The sequence below is a fragment of the Chanodichthys erythropterus genome, chromosome 11, assembly GCF_024489055.1.
Source record: "Chanodichthys erythropterus isolate Z2021 chromosome 11, ASM2448905v1, whole genome shotgun sequence".
Lineage (NCBI taxonomy): Eukaryota > Metazoa > Chordata > Actinopteri > Cypriniformes > Xenocyprididae > Chanodichthys > Chanodichthys erythropterus.
Window position 1 is genome coordinate 13,106,271 of NC_090231.1, and position 18,316 is coordinate 13,124,586.

The 18,316-nt window shown below is 38.6% G+C and overlaps 1 protein-coding gene across 2 annotated transcripts in view; it reads left to right on the top strand.

Moving 5' to 3' along the window:
* Positions 1-4,120, top strand: part of efnb3b (ephrin-B3b) — a 98,297-nt gene extending 94,177 nt beyond the window's left edge. For both annotated transcript variants that reach the window (XM_067401773.1, XM_067401775.1), the window contains exon 5: positions 85-4,120. In XM_067401773.1, the coding sequence (XP_067257874.1) occupies positions 85-506 (422 nt within the window). In that variant the 3' untranslated portion in view covers positions 507-4,120. The remainder of the gene's footprint in view (positions 1-84) is intronic.
* Positions 4,121-18,316: the final 14,196 nt, after the last annotated feature.

Below are 18,316 nucleotides of genomic sequence, written 5' to 3' on the forward strand. Positions count from 1 at the left end.
TATATCCGAGTCAAAATGATTGAGTAGGTGGCATATATATGAAGTGTCTGTGGAATTGCTCAAATTCTTCACTTTGTTTTGCAGGTGCTGGAAACAACACACATCCCAGAATTCCTCCCAGAAGTCCTGGTGGAGAAAATGGCCCCCTTCCTCCCTCCAACATTGCTGTTATCGCAGGTGCGGCTGGCGGTTCGGCCTTCCTCCTGCTTGTGACCGCCGTGATCTGCGTGGTGTGCTACCGACGACGACATGCCAAGCATTCCGAATCACACCACCCTCCCCTGTCCCTCTCCTCCCTGACCTCTCCCAAACGGGGATGCGGTGGGGGCGTAGGAGGCGGCAACAACAACGGCTCGGAGCCTAGCGACATCATCATCCCGCTGCGGACTTCTGACTCCGCCTACTGCCCGCACTACGAGAAAGTGAGCGGGGACTACGGCCATCCGGTCTACATCGTACAGGAGATGCCCCCTCAGAGTCCCGCCAACATCTACTATAAAGTATGAGAACCGGAGACGACCTTACCGACAACATCCGCTGAGACCACACCCACCTTAAACGACTACCTAAATCACGCCCCCAAGCCCCGCCCCCCCACAGTCGGCATCCCCGTAGATCAGATTCTTTTACCTTCGCACGCATTTCTCCGACACACTGACCATTCGTGGTGCAGTGTGTCTGTGTGTGTGTGTGTGTTATCATTCCTCGCCACTCCCCCCAACTTTGGCCTTTTGTTGGAGAGAGGATGTCCTGTTGTGAGGGCCTCCCTCTCTCTGACGTCTCACATGGGGAAAAGTTCTTAAAGCTAGAGAAGACCTCCTGGAGCGATTCAGCCAACTGAAAAACATTAACTCCTTTTATGGGGGGCATTCTGGAGCACAAGGATCCAAACTTTTTTCTGATGTACTTGCAAAAACTGAGACTATAAACATACAAAAAAGAAAAAGAAAACTTGTCCAAACCTACAAAGACAACTTTGAGTTTGAATGCTACATTTACTCACAAATAGCAGTCTAGTTTGTGTTAAACTCCTTCGTAAGGGGGAGGGGCCATTGATTCAGCCAATCGTCACATAGGGCTGCAGTCACGTGATCTAGGACCCATGTGTTTGATTGGTGGATTGTAGTGGCGTGGAGAATCTTGTATATTTTAATAACGTGTGTATTTTGTGAGTGTGTAGGATAAATATTCCAACGCTCCAGTCGCACACGTCGCGACCGGCGTGCATCAATACAACTCGCAAGTGTTTTTGTGCGTGGATGAGTGTGTGATCGCGTACAGTGTTAGCGTGAGCAAGGGCGTGTGTGTTTGTTAGACCGTTTCAAACCAAAACACAAAAATATGAGCGAACATCAAAAAAGTTTTTTATCGCTTTCAACACATAGATTATAATTATATATGAATACTCAGTAAAATAATTTTTAGATTTCTTTTCCATGTAAATTTACAGTTTGCTAGGCCTAATTTTTGTTTTCCTATTTTTTATGACATGCTGACCTTGTTTCCTTCCCTTTTTGAGTTGTAAATTAATTTAATGCTTTCATTTTGTTGCAGAAACCAACCAAGTTTGTTTGGTTCCCCCTCACTTTCCCAGGAGTTTCCTCCGCTCTACACATATATTTTTATAGCTCCTTGTACTCTGATGTAGTTTTGAAGATAGACCTCGTTTGTGAATGTGTTGAGGTAGAACAATCCGAGAAGGTTTTTTTCTTTATTATTATTATTTTTAAAGACGCTTGTAAAAAAGGGGAAAAAAACCCAGAAAGGAGGCAAGAATTGGATGGGGGTGAAATAAAAAGAAAAGAATGCGAACACCGCCTGTTGGGAAGGCAAACACACGAGCGAGGAAACTTCCAGAACGACTGTGAAACTATGGAAGAATCACACATTAAAAAAAAAAAATAGGGGAGGGGAGAGAAGGAAAGTTGAAAGGTGCTTGAAGGAGGAGAGAGAGAGAGAAAGAGAGGGATGGAAAGGTTTTTATTAACTCGTCTGAAACAGTGGAAGAGGCAGATCTAGGCCCGGTGGTCTTCTGAGGTACAAAGAGACAGATGAGGCGAAGAAAGGATCTCATTCTCTCAGATGGACAACAGGATAGATGGACACACAGAATTACTCTTACAGACACACAGTGCACTTTTGTGTTCACATGAAGTGAAGTGGAAATATTTCCAGACTCGTTTCAAATTCTTGAGTATCTGCGGGCACGTCTCAATTTAATGTAGACTTGTTCGGACACACATACATACACACACACACACACACGCACATTTGGAGAACAACTCAATGGCCATGGCACACAGAAAATCTCTTGTAAAGAGATTTAATCACATACACACACATGCACACCTCCAAAACACAATCAAAAGCCATTCTGATTGGGCATATATGCTAGTTACCTCAACAAATGCAGTGATTAGCATTGTTCTTTCACGTTCTCTTTCTTCCCTCTCTTTGCCTTTTTCTCTCTCTCTCTCTCTCACACACACACACACAATCATGCAGCTTTGTAACTAGCTGTGTGTTTTTCTCAGTTAGTGCCAATGAAAATATCTCTTTTAGGCCTGCAACATACTCTACGCAAGTATGCTAGCGCAAATGCTTCTAGCACGTCTCTAGATTCTGAAATGTGTTAGAACTCAATTGCATTCTCAGTATGACCACAAAGGGTGCTATAGGGTGTATTAGCGTACTTTTTTTTTTCTTCTACAGTCAGTTTTCTGTTTGGGAAACAATCTCACTAAGCAGGTTAGCCATCTATGCTATTCCAAAAAGTTAGCTAAAGCTATTAACAGGCTGAATTCAAAATGGCATACTAATAAGCTAGTATACTATTACATTATTAAAATCATGACCATGATTTAATTAAAATAAGGGAACAAATTAGTACAATGCTATTCTTGAAAACAGCTAAACTTCGTTCACATTTGATCTAGCACTTTCTAATGTGTCGACCAAGCATTAGCATCTGTGTTTGCATGCTTGCATAGAATATTTTTCCGGCCTTAGGAGTACAAATTGTGTTCTGTTTCACTGCCATTGTCACAGTGTGTTTTGTATGCGTGTAAAAGAATGTTATCGCTAAGAAATACACCGCATACACGCACATAATAACAAGCCATTCATACCCAAAAATGTTGGTGGTCTTATTTTCCAGATGTGATTTGTGACTGACGTTGGGACTTGAACAATCTGTTACTGTTTTCAATCTGCCTAGAAAGCTTCAATATTTGTCTCTCAAAAGCATTTAGTTTTGTATCACTCTGGTGCATCAAGACTGTGAGAAAAAAAAAAAAAAAAACGACATTGTTTTTCTGTCACATTGATGTTTTCTTCTTACACGCAAATTTGGATTTTGTTACTTCAATATCGAGTTGCCTAAAATGTGGAGGTATTTCATTTGTTCGGCGCTGTTGTACTCGTGAGCTGTTTCATACATATTTAAGCGTTCAATTTCTGTTCCAATTCTGTTGCATTTACTAAAACAATCAGCGTAAGCCATGTCTCTGACCCTGTGCACATGGACTTGGATACGTGTGTGTGCGTGTCGGTGCACGTATTTGTCCGAAACACACGTTGACGTCGTTCAAGGACGGACCGAAGTGGAGGAGAGCGTTCGCAGGTGCTGTTGCGTTCGGGTCACAGAGGACACATGAGGAGACACAAACTCTCTCTGCTCACCATCCTCCCTTTTTTAGGTCTCGTTTATCGAACATCTGGCCTCAGAAAGTTCCATCTTCTGTCTTTCACATCGAGCGGTTCTTTGTGCACTTGCTTTCGCCATGAACGCTGGGACCAGTATTCTGTACGCAGACACAAGCGGGGGACGGAACCACAAAGTGTGTATTTTTTTAGAGAACGCTTCAGTTGTGTGTACGTGTTTCTCTGTGCCAATAGCCAGCGGGTGGCGGCCACTTTAAAGACCTCCATTCCTCTCCAGTGATGTGTTCAGACGTTTGTAAAACACCATGTTTGTGTGTGATGTTTTCTTTTCTGTGTCCATCCCTCCATCTTTCGCCCCCCCTCACGATCCCTCTCTTGTTTTCCCTCCTGCATACATGCCTTTAAAAGGGTTAAACAACTAATACATTCCTTTGAAGAAATGTTGATTAAAAAACACAAAAAAACAACTTTACAATGCATTCTCGGATCTTCTTTACTCTGCTCCTGCTTGTGTTTTTTTGTACTTTCACTGAACATGCAATTGAATGAGATGAGAACCATTTAATGCTCTTTTCTTTCCACTTTACCACTTTCATCAGTCCTGGTATTACATCTTCTCTAAAGTAAAACATCCATTGCCAGTAGAGCAATGAATGTGTTCTTTAAGTACAGAGAGATATCTTTTCTCATATTATTTATTTCAGACTGTATCTCTCTTTCGCTTTTATTGCTTTCCTTTAGATCCTTCTGTATGTTTTCTGAAATACCATTCAGTTGCCAAAGCAACCATTGCCTTCTGGCAACAATTTCATTTATATGAAAACTCACGAAATCTGGTACTGATTGTCCCCGTGAGGTTGCCACACAGTTACAGGTGATGCTGAGGCAGGGACTGTATTATTGGCCTGGGAACGCTTATGTCGCGCCACAATCCTCTCATTGGTGTGACGTGATTTAGGTGTGAAGGGGAAGGTTCTGGAACACAAGGGAGAGAAAGAAAAACACTTGAAAATGTCCTTAAAGGCTTCTGCGGTCATCTTTATTGTGTAATAATTTTTCTAAAATGTACTTGTATGCTATTAATGACCCAGAGGAATATTTTATTGCCCAGCTATTGCTCAGGGAGTTTCTCAACCATGTCTCAGATTTTTCTCCTTCAGTTTTCTTTGGTTATAAAATAGAATGGCAGCAAATGAGACAATTGTTTGATAAAATGTGATAAAAATTAATGCGGATTGCATAGCGCAGATAATTAGGTTTTAACAAGAATTGAATAAGAAATGTTTGAGCTCGTTTTTATCTCCATTTAATGTCATTGCTGTATCTGAGAGCAGTTACCTTTTTTTTCCAGTTGAACACCTAAATTAATTATATGCTTAACTTCAAAACACACACACAAAAAAATAAAATCACAAAAAGGAAAAACATCATGCTCACTCAACCTTTTTAAGTACCTCAATTTTTTTAAATAATGCTAACCTTTCATCGAAAGTATTGAATTTCATAACATCTACACATAATTTAGAGAATTATTTTTTAAATAAAATTGTGTTCAATTCTGATTCAGTTTTTTTTAATTAGACATTTTATTCAGTTTAATATATTTAATTTAATGCACTGACATTTCATCATCTCTTGAACCTCCTGCAATCATGAAGCTCAATGGAAGTGATTCTCAACCTGGGCTGCGTCTGAAAGCTTGGAAATGCTGTCTTCAGAGGATGCATTAAGACTGAATCCAATGGGGGCAAACACCTGCCTGCAGGTGACATCCTCTCCATCCTCCCACCTAAACATACAAAAACACAATTATGAATATATATAAAAAAAAAAAACCACATTGCACACTGGGTCTGTACATATTCAAGGGCAGGCTACGAGGAGAATCCTATGGTAAGTACACCTACAGCTCATCTTTTCGGTACAAACCTCAACCCAAACTCTCTCAGCCCACTAAACACTAAAATAACCCTCTACTTAAACAGAGCAATGCCCAACCAGCTCCAGTCCCTTAGAAACATGTATAGATGGACACAGAACAGTAAAGAAACATGTACAATTAGCCACCCAAAAATTCAATCTCTATTAGATAAATTCCTCACCACTCCTTTCCCACACAACAGTGAAGGTACAAAGCAGTAGATAAGACCAACTTAAAAAACACAAAAAGAAAACCAAACAGACAACATGCCACTGAGAAATGGTTTGACAATGACTGCACAAGGCTTAGGAAAGAAGTAAGAATCCTATCAAACCAGAGATGCTGACAATAAAAACACCCGTCATCTCTATCATGAAAAACTTAAACAATATAGCAATACTTCAGGAAAGAAAAATGAACAAAACACAAAAAGTCAGGGAAATTGAAGAATCCTTAGAATCCATCCACTTCTGGGAACACTGGAACACACTAAAAAAATCTTACCATCAAGAACTAGCCATCCAGAATGGAGATACTTGGATAAACCACTTCTCCAACCTTTTTAGTAATATAAACAACAATCAGGAACAAAGCGTCCTGTACAACAAACTAATGGTTGTAGAGTCAACCATCAAAGTCTACCAGAACTATCAGATTACACTAGCTGAACCATTAGACAAAATACAAACCCTGAAATCCCTAAAAACGGCTTGATGGCATCCTAAACGAAATGCACAATACACAAATTCAAAAAAATTCAAATTCTCATGCCATCCTCATGCTCTTCAATATTTTGATACCTTATCAAAATACAAGTAATATGAGATCTTCAAGTCAGATGATTTTTCATGTTCCTAAACCTAGATCACATTCAATTGGTGATAGGGCCTTCTCTGTGGCTGCTCCACGCTGGTGGAATCCTCTTCCAATGCACATTAAATCTTACCCATCTGTGGATGCTTTTAAGTCTAGTTTGAAGTTGTATCTTTTTAGTATGGCTTTTAGAACTGATTATAGTGGACAGGATTTAATTTGTTTGTGTGACTTGTTGTATTAATTATGCTGGAAAGCAGTTTGGTCAACAGCAGTTGTTTTAAATGTGCTATAAATTACAATTTGTATTGTATTGCAATATCTTTCTTAGTTCAGGTATATTCCCCAACATCTAGAACAAAGGTCTTATCACCCCAATCCATAAAAGCGGATAGAGATTTGATGTGTGTAAACAACAACCTAGGTAAACCTTTCTGCAACATCCTAGAAAGCAGACTAGCCAATTTTCTCAAAACAGAAAGGTCCTGAGTAAGTGTCAAATTGGCTTCCAAACAAAAATTTTGTACATCAGACCATATATGCACTCTCCATACCTTAATCGATAAGCAAATCAACCAAAACACAAGTCAAATTTTCTCATGCTTTGTTGACTTCAAAAAAGCTTTTGACTCCATTTGGCATGAAGGTCTTTTACTTCAGTTAATCCAGTGCGGCATCAGAGGAAAAACATATGACATCATCGAATCAATGTATACAAATTTGCTGGTAAAATCAGTAACAAGCACACAGAATTCCTCCCTCAGAGTCATGGAGTGAGACAGGGCTGCAGCTTAAGTCCCATGCTGTTCAATTTATATACATAAATGAGTTAGCAAGGGCTCTAGATCAGAGACACTGAAGTCAAATGCCTTCTGTTTGCTGATGATCTGGTGTTGCTGTCACCCACTAAAGACAGAGGGTCTACAGCAGCATCTAGACCTCCTGCACTACTTCTGTCAGTCATGGGCCATGTTAGTTAACCCCATAAAACCCAAAATAATGATATTTCAAAAAAGACCCAGCCGCCAAGACCAACATCATAGCTTTAAATTAGACAACATGCTCCTTGAACACACGCAGAAATGGGACAAACACCCAATAGACTGCAGGCTGAGCTATGCAAAAATTTTGCCACAAGCACAGTGCAAAACCCCCAATAAAGCCTGCAGAGCAGAATTAGGCTTATACCTAATCACAATTCAAAAAAGGGCCATTAAATTCCATCTAAAAAATAGTGATAAACAGACCCTCCATCACAAAGCCCTAAACTACCAAGAGCTGACGCCAGAAAGAAACGCCCTAGGCCAATTGGTCTTAGAGCTGACTACACAAACTAAAACATGTGAGAATAAAAACGTAGCCAGACCAAACCAAATAATTAAAACAAAAAGAAAAATACCTAAAACATTGGACTGATGCAACAGCCCAACGAAGTAAATTGGAATGCTACAGATTTGGCCCTAAACAGAGAATATAAATTGGCAGGATAGAAACTGACCCTAAACTTAAAAAAGTCCTGACCGCTGTGAACACACTCACCATAGAGACAGGCAGACACTGGCTACCAAAAGAAGACAGGCAGTGCCCCCACTGCACAGAAAATGAAGTGGAAACAGGACAAATTAGGGTCACTTTTTTGAAAGTGACATGATGTATAGCCAAGTGTGGTCTCCCATATTCAGAATTTGTGCTCTGCATTTCACTCATCCAAGTGCACACACAGCATTGAGTAATGAACACACACACTGTGAACACATACCCAGAGCAGTGGGCAGCCATTTTTTTCTGTGTTGCCTGGGGAGCGATTGAGGTGCTCAGGGTAATGAGACTGAAAGACAGCATTGTTCATTCACTCCCTCGCCTACATTTCCTGAGACTCAAACCCACAACCTTCAGATTACAAGTCTGACTCTCTAACCATTAGGGCACAACTGCCCCATTTCTATCCCCATTTCACAACCCACCACAAAGGCTTCCATCAGAAACCAAATACCTGCTAGGAGAAAGCCCAGCAAGCTCAAACCTGGCTGGCAGGTATGTGAGGTCCTGTCTCAGTAAAAAGAGCATCCAGTGGGATAGGACCACCGACGTGAGAACTACCTCCACACCACACTATATGCCTAGAGGCACTTTTATTCTAGTAAACATTTTTATTGCTAGGTTTATTCTCATCTGTATTCCATGTCATATTTTATTCTATATATATATATATATATATATATATATATATATATATATATATATATATATATATATATATATATATATATATTTCATGATTATTATTATGTGTGTAGGCTATATGTTGTAAATTTGTATGTGCAATGTTACTAATGCATAGGCAATGTAAAGAGTCATATCACGACACCAATAAAGCTATTTAAATCTGCATCAAGGCTCAGTGAGGCTTCCATAGCCAGCAATGACATTTTCTCTCTCAAGATCCATTAATTTAAATCAGTTCATGTGAGTACAGTGGTTCAATATTAATATTATAAAGCGACAAGAATATTTTTGGTGCTCCAAAAAACAAAATAACAATTTATAGTGATGACCGATTTCAAAACGCTGCTTCAGGAAGCTTCGGAGTGTTATGAATCTTTTGTGTCAAATCATGATTCGGATCGCGTCTCAATCTCAGGTCAAACTGCTGATATCACGTGACTTTGGCGCTCTGAACTTCGACAAACTGATTCATTAATGCTCCGAATCTTCCTGAAGCAGTGTTTTGAAATCGGCCATCACTAAATAATTCGTTATTTTTTATTATTTTTTGGCGCACCAAAAATATTCTCGTCGCTTATAATATATTGAACCACTGTACTCACATGAACTGATTTAAATATGTTTTAGTATATTAATGGATCTTGAGAGAGGAAATGTCATTGCTGGCTATGGAGGCCTCACTGAGCCATCGGATTTCAACTACAATATCTTAATTTGTGTATCTTAAAAGGTCTTACTGGTGTGGAACGGCATGAGGGTGAGTAATAAATGTCAGAATTTTCATTTTTTGGTGAACTAACCCTTTAATGTGAGTAGTATTGTGGTGTGAGATAAATGCTATCGCCTGTATTTCATAACAAGGACAGTGACAGCTATGATAGCCAAAAATTAAATCCAGCTGGTTTAATGGCGACATGTTATGAAGCACGTAACACTTGCTCGATTATTTTTTTTATCTGTTTACCATATTGTCAAGGCCAGTGTCTCAGATATTACCTCTGTTGAATGGATTTTTAAAAATATGCAGTTTTGAGGTGTTAGCCATTAAACATTAGATTTGAAAGTTATCATCATAGGCCCACGGCCACAGTGCAAATTCTCAGACTTTAACTCTGTAATTCCATAACTTCAGTCAATCTTTTAACAGTCAATCCTTTATGCAACCATTATAATTAAATAAAATCATGTACACATATATAATTTTTGAAATTCTATCACACATATATATATATATATATATATATATATATATATATATATATATATATATTTATATATATATATATATATATATATATATTTGTATATTTTATATATTTACAAGCATATATGGTTTTAAGTCTTTTTAATACACCTAGAAACATGAATAAATGCACATAATGCTTTCTTCCCGGCAACAGCTGTGCTTTTCTGTGAAGTAAAGCACAGTTTCTGTTGTATTGTTAAAAAAAAAAAAAAAAAAGCAAAACAAAAACAAAAAAAAAAAACCCTCATACTTGGCCTGGAGTGAAATCAATTAGGAGATAATCCTCTATAATCAGATTTGAACAGGTTTTGGCGGCAAGGCTAAAAATCCAGAAGACCGGCGTGCTTGACTTGAATGTCGCTACGGGAGCCTTAAGACCGCGTTGCTATGGGGACCCTCCTGAAGGTCAAAGAGAGCGAGATATCGTTTCCTAGCCGCCTGCAATTTGGCCATTTGAATAGCCAGTCGGACATCTGCATATCAAATGTGCAAAATGAGCGAGGGAGCGATGGAGAGAAACAAGAGGGAATGAAGAATGAAGTACAGGCCAACTCCCCTGCGTTTCCTTTCTAAAGGCTGAGGCGAGGAAAGGTGAGGGCTGAAAGTCAAGTGTCTCTCTCTCCGTCTCTGATTGCACCTGTAGGTAGCGTCGACTGGAAGCGACTGATGAAAAGACGGGTCTTTAAGTCGTCACCAGGAACCCCTCTGCTTAATCTCTCCTTCGGTCTCACAGCCACCACAGCTCTGATCTCTGACAGGGGCATTTTCTCTCTCACTCCTTCTGTGTTTCTTTCTTCTCCCTCTTTCGACATGTTCTCCTCCCTCTCTCGATAAAGCCTTGCATTCTTTATGTTGTAGGAGAGAGAAAAACAAACTGCTACAGTTAATAATGGGGCTGATGACAAGTGCAGCTGGGCTGGTAAAAATGAAGCTGATAAAGCAACAGAGCTGGAGAGAGAGAGAGAGAGAGAGAGAGAGAGAGAGAGAGAGAGTCGTTAGAGGGTGTTCTTTTCAAATGATTAATTTATTAACATGACACAAAATGATTCCAGCCGAACATCCGATACAATACAGTTCATACACCCACACAGTCTCATGTTCACTCTTTCACTTTACTCACAAACCACACACTCTCTCACAAACCCTCAGATCTATATGATAGCATCCGGAAACATTGCCAGGAGTTATGGGTAATCGTTTGCCCTTGGATATTCACACAGAAAAGTGTGTGGTGGTCCCATGATCTCATCCATCATTCATTCACATTGAATCTAGAGTGTTTCTTTCATCTTTGATACTTTGGTTTCTTTTGTCATTCGAGTTATAATAGTTACAATTTAGACATTGTTTTAAACTATTATTAGATCTGACCACACACTCACTCGCAAAAACTTTTTTTATTATCCAACGTTTCGGCACAAAGCCTTTGTCAAAGTATGATACTTTGCGCCGAAATGTTGGATAATAAACAACTTTTTGCAAGTGAGTGTGCGGTCAGATCTCATATATATAGATGTATTTCTCTTGACCTGCACCTCAGACGGAGTATGTTTGTCCATGTCTTTTTAAACTTATATTTAGCATTTTTATAATCGTCCCAAACAGTAATTTAAAAGGTTAGTTCACCCAAAAATGAAAATTCTGTCATTTATTACTCACCCTCATGTCATTCCAAACCCGGAAGACCTTCGTTCATCTTCGGAACACAAATTAAGATCTTTTTGATGAAATCTGAGAGCTTCTTTTAATTTCCCATAATAAGCAACACAATTACCACATTCAAGGTCCAGAGAAGTAGTAATGACATTGTTAAAATGTAACTGCAGTGTTTCAACCTTTTTGAAGCAGCGAGAATACTTTTTGTGCGCTAAAACAAAAAGTATTCTTGCCGCTTCATAAAGTGTTCCTGGAGCACAGGTGCTAGCAGCATATGTTGAGTCTCAGAGAACTTAGGAATTGATAAAATGCTCCTTGAATGCACTGTAGATATCTTAAATTTATGTGATTGCATAAAAAATAAAGGTTACAGCAGAGACTTGGTTCATCAAGATGCTCTCGAGGGTGAACTTGACCTTCATTCTCCACATATTGTTTCCCAGTAGAGGCTGAAAAAAAATATGGCTTGATGCCTGGGACAACAACTTAGGGGCCGTTTACATGACACCGTTTTCACTAAAAACGGAAAACATTCGTTTACTCGACAAAGCCGTTTTTGGGGCGTGAAAGTTTCAAAGTGCATGTTTTTGAAAATTATACTTTTATCATTTTTGTTTAAACTACAAAACCACGAATTTGTAAAAAAGGTGATGTCATGTGCATGCGTATTACATGTTCAGTCTATAGCAGGGATGGGGAACGTTGATCATGAAGGGCCATTGTCCTGCAACCCTAATTAAACACACCTGAAGCTAATCAAGGTCTTCAGGATTACTAAAGTCAGAGATTGTATATTATAGGGAGATGAGAGGGTCTTACCATTGGAAAAAGCGTAACGGCTAACTTAATCACGTGCGGCACTTCTCAGCCTATCGTGTAATGACCTCTGGTCTCCTTTCCTGCGTACCGCCCATGCGTACCGCCACAGCCGGACCGTTAGCATTAACCGTTACACTTTTTTGGCTATAGGTTGCAGGCTTGCATTCTAGGGACTTTGCTAAAGTTACAGGTAGGTGAGTGTTTTTTTCAGGGTTGGAGCTAAACTCTGCAGGACAATGGCTCTCCAGGATCAATGTTCCCCACCCCTGGTCTACAGGCTCGTAGTCATTTTCGCGGATCCGCGTGAACAGGGATTTTTTTGACAGCATTGTCGTCTGTAAGTGAAAAAAGGAAAAACTTTTTTTGTTTTTAATACATCGTTGTCGTGTAAACGTACTCAGAAATCTCCTGCAAATTTACATTTAACATTCTTGTGTTAAACACCCACTTTTCAAGGTCCAGTACATTCTTGATGGATAGAATCCATTATTCCCTGTTGCACACTTATATTTGGGGTCAGTAAGAGTATTTGTCTCTGAAAGAAATTGATACTTTTATTCAGCAAGGACACATTAAATTGATTAAAAGCAACAGTAAAGACATTTGTAATGTTACAAAAGATTTCGGTAATACTTTACTTAAAGCCTTTATCCATAAATGTATAATGCATTTGAAAAATATTTTTTTATGCAGTAATTATGCCTTGTAATGCACCTTATGGTCTCATAAATAATTGTAACCACAGTTATGATACATTATAATACTTGTCTCTTCATTGAACAGTATAATGCATTAAAACACACAACAAACAACCAATTTCCAAATCTGAAAATATTATAATCCATTTTTACTTTGGTTACAATTATTCATGAAAAGATACAGTATAATGCATTATAACATACATTATGAATGCCTTTATAATGCATTATACATATTACATAAGGGCTTTAAGTGAAGTGTTACCAAGATTTCTATTTCTGTTGAACTTTCTATTCATTAAAGAATCCTGAAAAAAAAATGTAATGTAATGGTTTCCACAAAAGTATTAAGCTGCACAACTGTTTTCAATATTGATAATAATCAGAAATGTTTCTTGAGCAGCAAATCATCTCATAGAATGATTTCTGAAGGATCATGTGACACTGAAGACTGGAGTAATGATCACAGGAATAAATTGAAATAGAAATCAGTTATTTGAAATCATAATAATATTTCACAATATTACAGTTTTTACTGTATTTTTGCCATCAAACTTTAGTCACAGTGGATGTATACTGTGCGTGGGTCAGTGATGGTAGGAAGCAAAAACATTTTGAAAAGGATTGAGAAGCCTACAGAATTACTTTTTTTTTCTGCTATTGTTTGTTATCTGTCATTCTGTATGTTAAGATAAATTTTGTCTGTTTCTAAACCCTATTATTATTCAGTATCTTTCAGATTGGACAGAGGACCATCCCTTTAGAGCGCCCTGTCGGCATGATGTTTTTAAACCAACCGTCCATCTCTCTGCCCCATGGCCTGTTTTGATGCCCAGTGACCTGAGGTCAGTCTCACCCTGCTTTAACACTTCAACACCCTGAGATAGCACAACAACAACAAAAAAAAATCAATACGGCCTTCGTCTGGAGGGATTTCTTCAGGTTTTTTTTTTTTCAAGTCTCAAAGAAAAAAGTGTTCTGTGGGGTTTCGTTAACACTGAAAAAGATGTCACAGGAAAACAAGACAAAATCGTTAGCTGCGTGAACTCTCGCAGACAACGAGACAATAATGGACCCCACAAAGCCTCGAAATTCAATTTGAAAAGTTTTCTCAAAAATTCTCCAAATGACAAGAGTCCTTCAGCAGCAGAATAGCTGCCCTGTTTCCCTTCTTCTCCCCACCCTCACTTGCTCTTTCAGCCCAGAAAAGAGGAAAAAAGTAAAAATGAATCCGCCACCTCCCACACTCCCCCACTTACTCTCTTTTTAAGACGCACACACACACACGCACACACTCCCGTTGCTTTATTGAGGCAGCTGCACCCTTTGACCTCTGTGCTTGTGGAATGTGTGTGTATGTGTGGGTGTGAGTGTGTGTGTGTGTCAGAGAAAGAACGGCGGGGGTCTCTTTTTCTCCATACAACAAAGGCCGTCGGATTGACAATGGAGTGGCAGAATAGAGTGTGTCCAGAGGGCCAATGAGTCGTGCTAGCTTGCTAAACCGGCGACGGGGACGGAGAGAGAGTGAGAGAAGAGAAAAAAGGAGTTTAAATTAAAAGAAGAGAAAAGAGATGAGGGATATTTGTTTTGTCTGGGCACACTCATAAATATACGACTTCCGATGCCAAGGGAAGCAAATAGATGGGCCCATGTTCAGTTCTAGAAGTGTGTGTGAGTCTGTGTGTGTGCGAGGGGCCCAGTACACACAGCAGGAGTGTGGGCCCAATGACTCATTGCTGCAAATGACATCAGCAGTGTCAGCCTCAAATACTGCCAAATGCTGCATTCAGAGAAGGAATGTGTGTGTGTGTCCAGGTTGTGCAGCTGGGCCACAGACAGACAAAGGTGTGCCGTCACGTTTTGTCTCAAAATGTGTGTTTTCGGAGATGTGGGGGCAGCTCTATGATTTTCTTTTCCATCTCTCACACACACACTTGGCTTTATCGATTTCTGTGGCAGAAGCGGATATATACGTGTAATATCCAGTAGTGTGTGACGTGATTCACTTTAAGGTCCCATTTTGGTCAGTACCTAAATCTCTTCAGCCTAGCTGAACAGAACCTAACGTTTCCTTCATATATGCTGCTGGCGGCCTTAAGGTCTCCGACCTCTAAAGATTGCCTATGGATATCAGTCCTCGCACTTTTATGCACTAAAACTTGCGGATAGTTGCCTACATAAATGTAAATTGGCTTAAATGTATGCTACAATTCAGTGTAGGATTTTTTTTTTGAAAGAAATTAATACTTTTATGCATTTGAATCATTAAAACGTGACAGTTAAAACATTACAAAAAATATATTTCAAGTAAATGCTATTCCTTTGAACTGTCTATTCATCAAAGAATCCTATTCATCAAATGTATCACGGTTTCCATAAAAATATAAAACGGCACAACTGTTTTCAACATTGATAATGAGAAATGTTTCTTGAGCAGCAAATCAGCATATTAGAATGATTTCTGAAGGATCATGTGACACTGAAGACTGGAGTAATTGAGCTTTGATCACAGGAATAAATTAAGGATTAAAATATATTAAAATAGACAACAGTTATTTTTATTATTGTAATAATTCACAATATTACTGATTTTACTTATATTTGGTGAAATAAATGAAGTCTTGTTGAGCATGTTAAGCTTTCAAAAACATCAACTCAATACCTTAACTGCATTTATTATTGTCCAGCAATAATGTTTTTCTTTCTGATTAAATAATCACAATCAGATGCTGCTTTGGCAGCTGTGACAACTGATTACTGTATTAAACTTGGATTATTATTTTTTTCTTTTCTGGTTTTCTGCTTACTGGTCAACAGAGCCCGACCCCAAGTCCCGGACTGTTTAAAGATGCACAGATGTGGTGTAAATGCATTTACACAGCAATTTTAACTGTATACTTTTATACGAGAAGCTGAGGTGGCTCAGAGCAGGCACAATTTTGTCTGGCTTTTACACAGAATTTTGAGCAGCAACTGAGCAGCCTTCAAGGGTTAGTTCACCCAAAAAAGAAATTTCTGTCATTAAGTACTCCCCCCTCATGTCGTTCCACACCAGTAAGACCTTCGTTCATCTTCGGAACACAAAGATATTTTTTTCTAAAAATCCAAGAAGTAATTACCGTAATTACCACATTCAAGGTCCAGAAATCCACTAAAGACATATTTAAAACAGTTCATGTGACTACAGTGGTTCAACCTTAATGTTATGAAGCGACAATACTATTGGTATGCAAAAACAAAACAAAAATAATGACTTTATTTAATACTGAGTCAGCGTTCTGACATAGAACCTGGAAGTGCTGCACAGGGAAGAGAAGAAATTGTTAAATAAAGTCATTTTTTTTGTTTTGTTTTTACGCACAAAAAGTATTCTCATCTCTTCATAACATTAAGGTTGAACCAGCGTAGTCACATGGATTATTTTAATGACATCTTTACTACCTTTCTGGACCTTGAATGTGGTAGTTATACGTTGCTTTCCATGGGGATCAGAAACTTCTCAGATTTCATCAAAAATATCTTCATTTGTGTTCCGAAGATGAACAAAGGTTTTACCGGTGTGGAACGACATGAGTGTGAGTAATTAATGACAATTTTCAATTTTCGGTGAACACACCTTTAGACATGATTAACATCCTTCCTTCAGTGTAAGTCTATGGGATGTTTTTGCTTGTTTTATTGTCTTCCAGCAGGTCATTAGTCAGATTGCATAGAAAAGTAATAGCACACCTCTCCTCAACCTGCTACATGTTTTGAGGTATCACTTCTGTCTGCAGCACAAATGGTACAGGATGAGTTACACGGCAAAGTTTAATGCTTATGCTTATGGACTTGTTCCATTCACCACGCATCACTAGTAATGATTTTAGAGAACAGTTTTGATATCATTTATCAGCTCGAAGCATGTTTTTGTTTGTTTCTTTAACAAAACAGGTGGTCTCTGTGTAACACCCCCTCCTTCACTTTTCATTTTGATTTCAGTCACTCCCTCCCCTCCTCCTCTCTCTCCAAACAATGCTGGATGGACGGTCTCTCTCGTCCACACAATCTCCGCTTTGCTTTTTCCCTGACTCCCATTTACCCCATCACCCCCCTTCCTGCTCACGCAGCAGCTGCCAAGCTTCTTTGCAGGGAAAATGATGCGTGTCCAAAAACAACTGATCGCACATTTTTTTTCTTTCCCAATCGTAACTACATCCCCCATACACCTCCATCCACTCCTAATTTGTTCATTTTCAGCATTCCAGTCCGCGAGGGTCCGGGGCTGTGCAGGGTCCCTGAACAGTATAATGTGTGTCTCTGTCTCCTTCCCATACAGCTATAATACTAAACTGGGCTTCAGTCATGTGTGCTGACAGACAGGGATATTTCAGGAGGGAGGCTGAGCATTTAAACATACTATTATTGAATGTCCATTCAATTTAAAAGTAATAGTTTTTCCAAAACTGAACATTCTGTCATCATTTACTAACCCTCGTGTCGTTCCAAACCTGCATGACTTTCTTTTTTCTGTGGAACACAAAATGTTTCAGTTTTTCGTCTGTTCAATGAAAGTCAGTGGGGTGCAATATTTTTAAAGCTCCACGTTTGTTTGTTTTTTGATTTGTTTTTTTGAAGGGCATTTTGTGATTATAAATCATTATGTCTAGAAAATAATAATAATAATGTTTTTTTTTTTTTAATATAATTTTCTTTTTTTTAGATTAGTCTCTTCTGCTTACAAAGGCTGCATTTATTTGATCAAAAATACAGTAAAAACAGTAATATTGTGAAATATTATTACCATTTAAAATAACTGTTTTCTCTTTGAATATTGAATGTTAAAATGTAATTTATTCCTGTGATGACAAAGGAATTAGCGATTCTAATATGATGATTTGCTGCTCAAGGAACATTTCTTCTTCTTATCAACAGGGCTTGCCACTGTGGCTAGTGGTTTTCCAAAGTTACTAGCCACTCATCATTTTCACAGGCCACAATTTTGACATCAATACCATGGGGAAAACTGCCATATAGATATTTTTAATATTATCTAATAATTTGTAACCACAGTAGGTATATTAGGCTGCTGTCACTAAGACCTGACGCATGGATCTATTATACTATTACACATGGGTTTTCAGCAGGTATTTCAGAATTTATATTTATCGAAAAATCTATATTTTTGACAACACTACATTTCACTTATTTTATTATTTAAGATGCCTTTTTAAAAGACTACAATTAAAAAAGGGTAACACTTTAGGGTACAGTTCTCAATATTAAAGGGTTAGT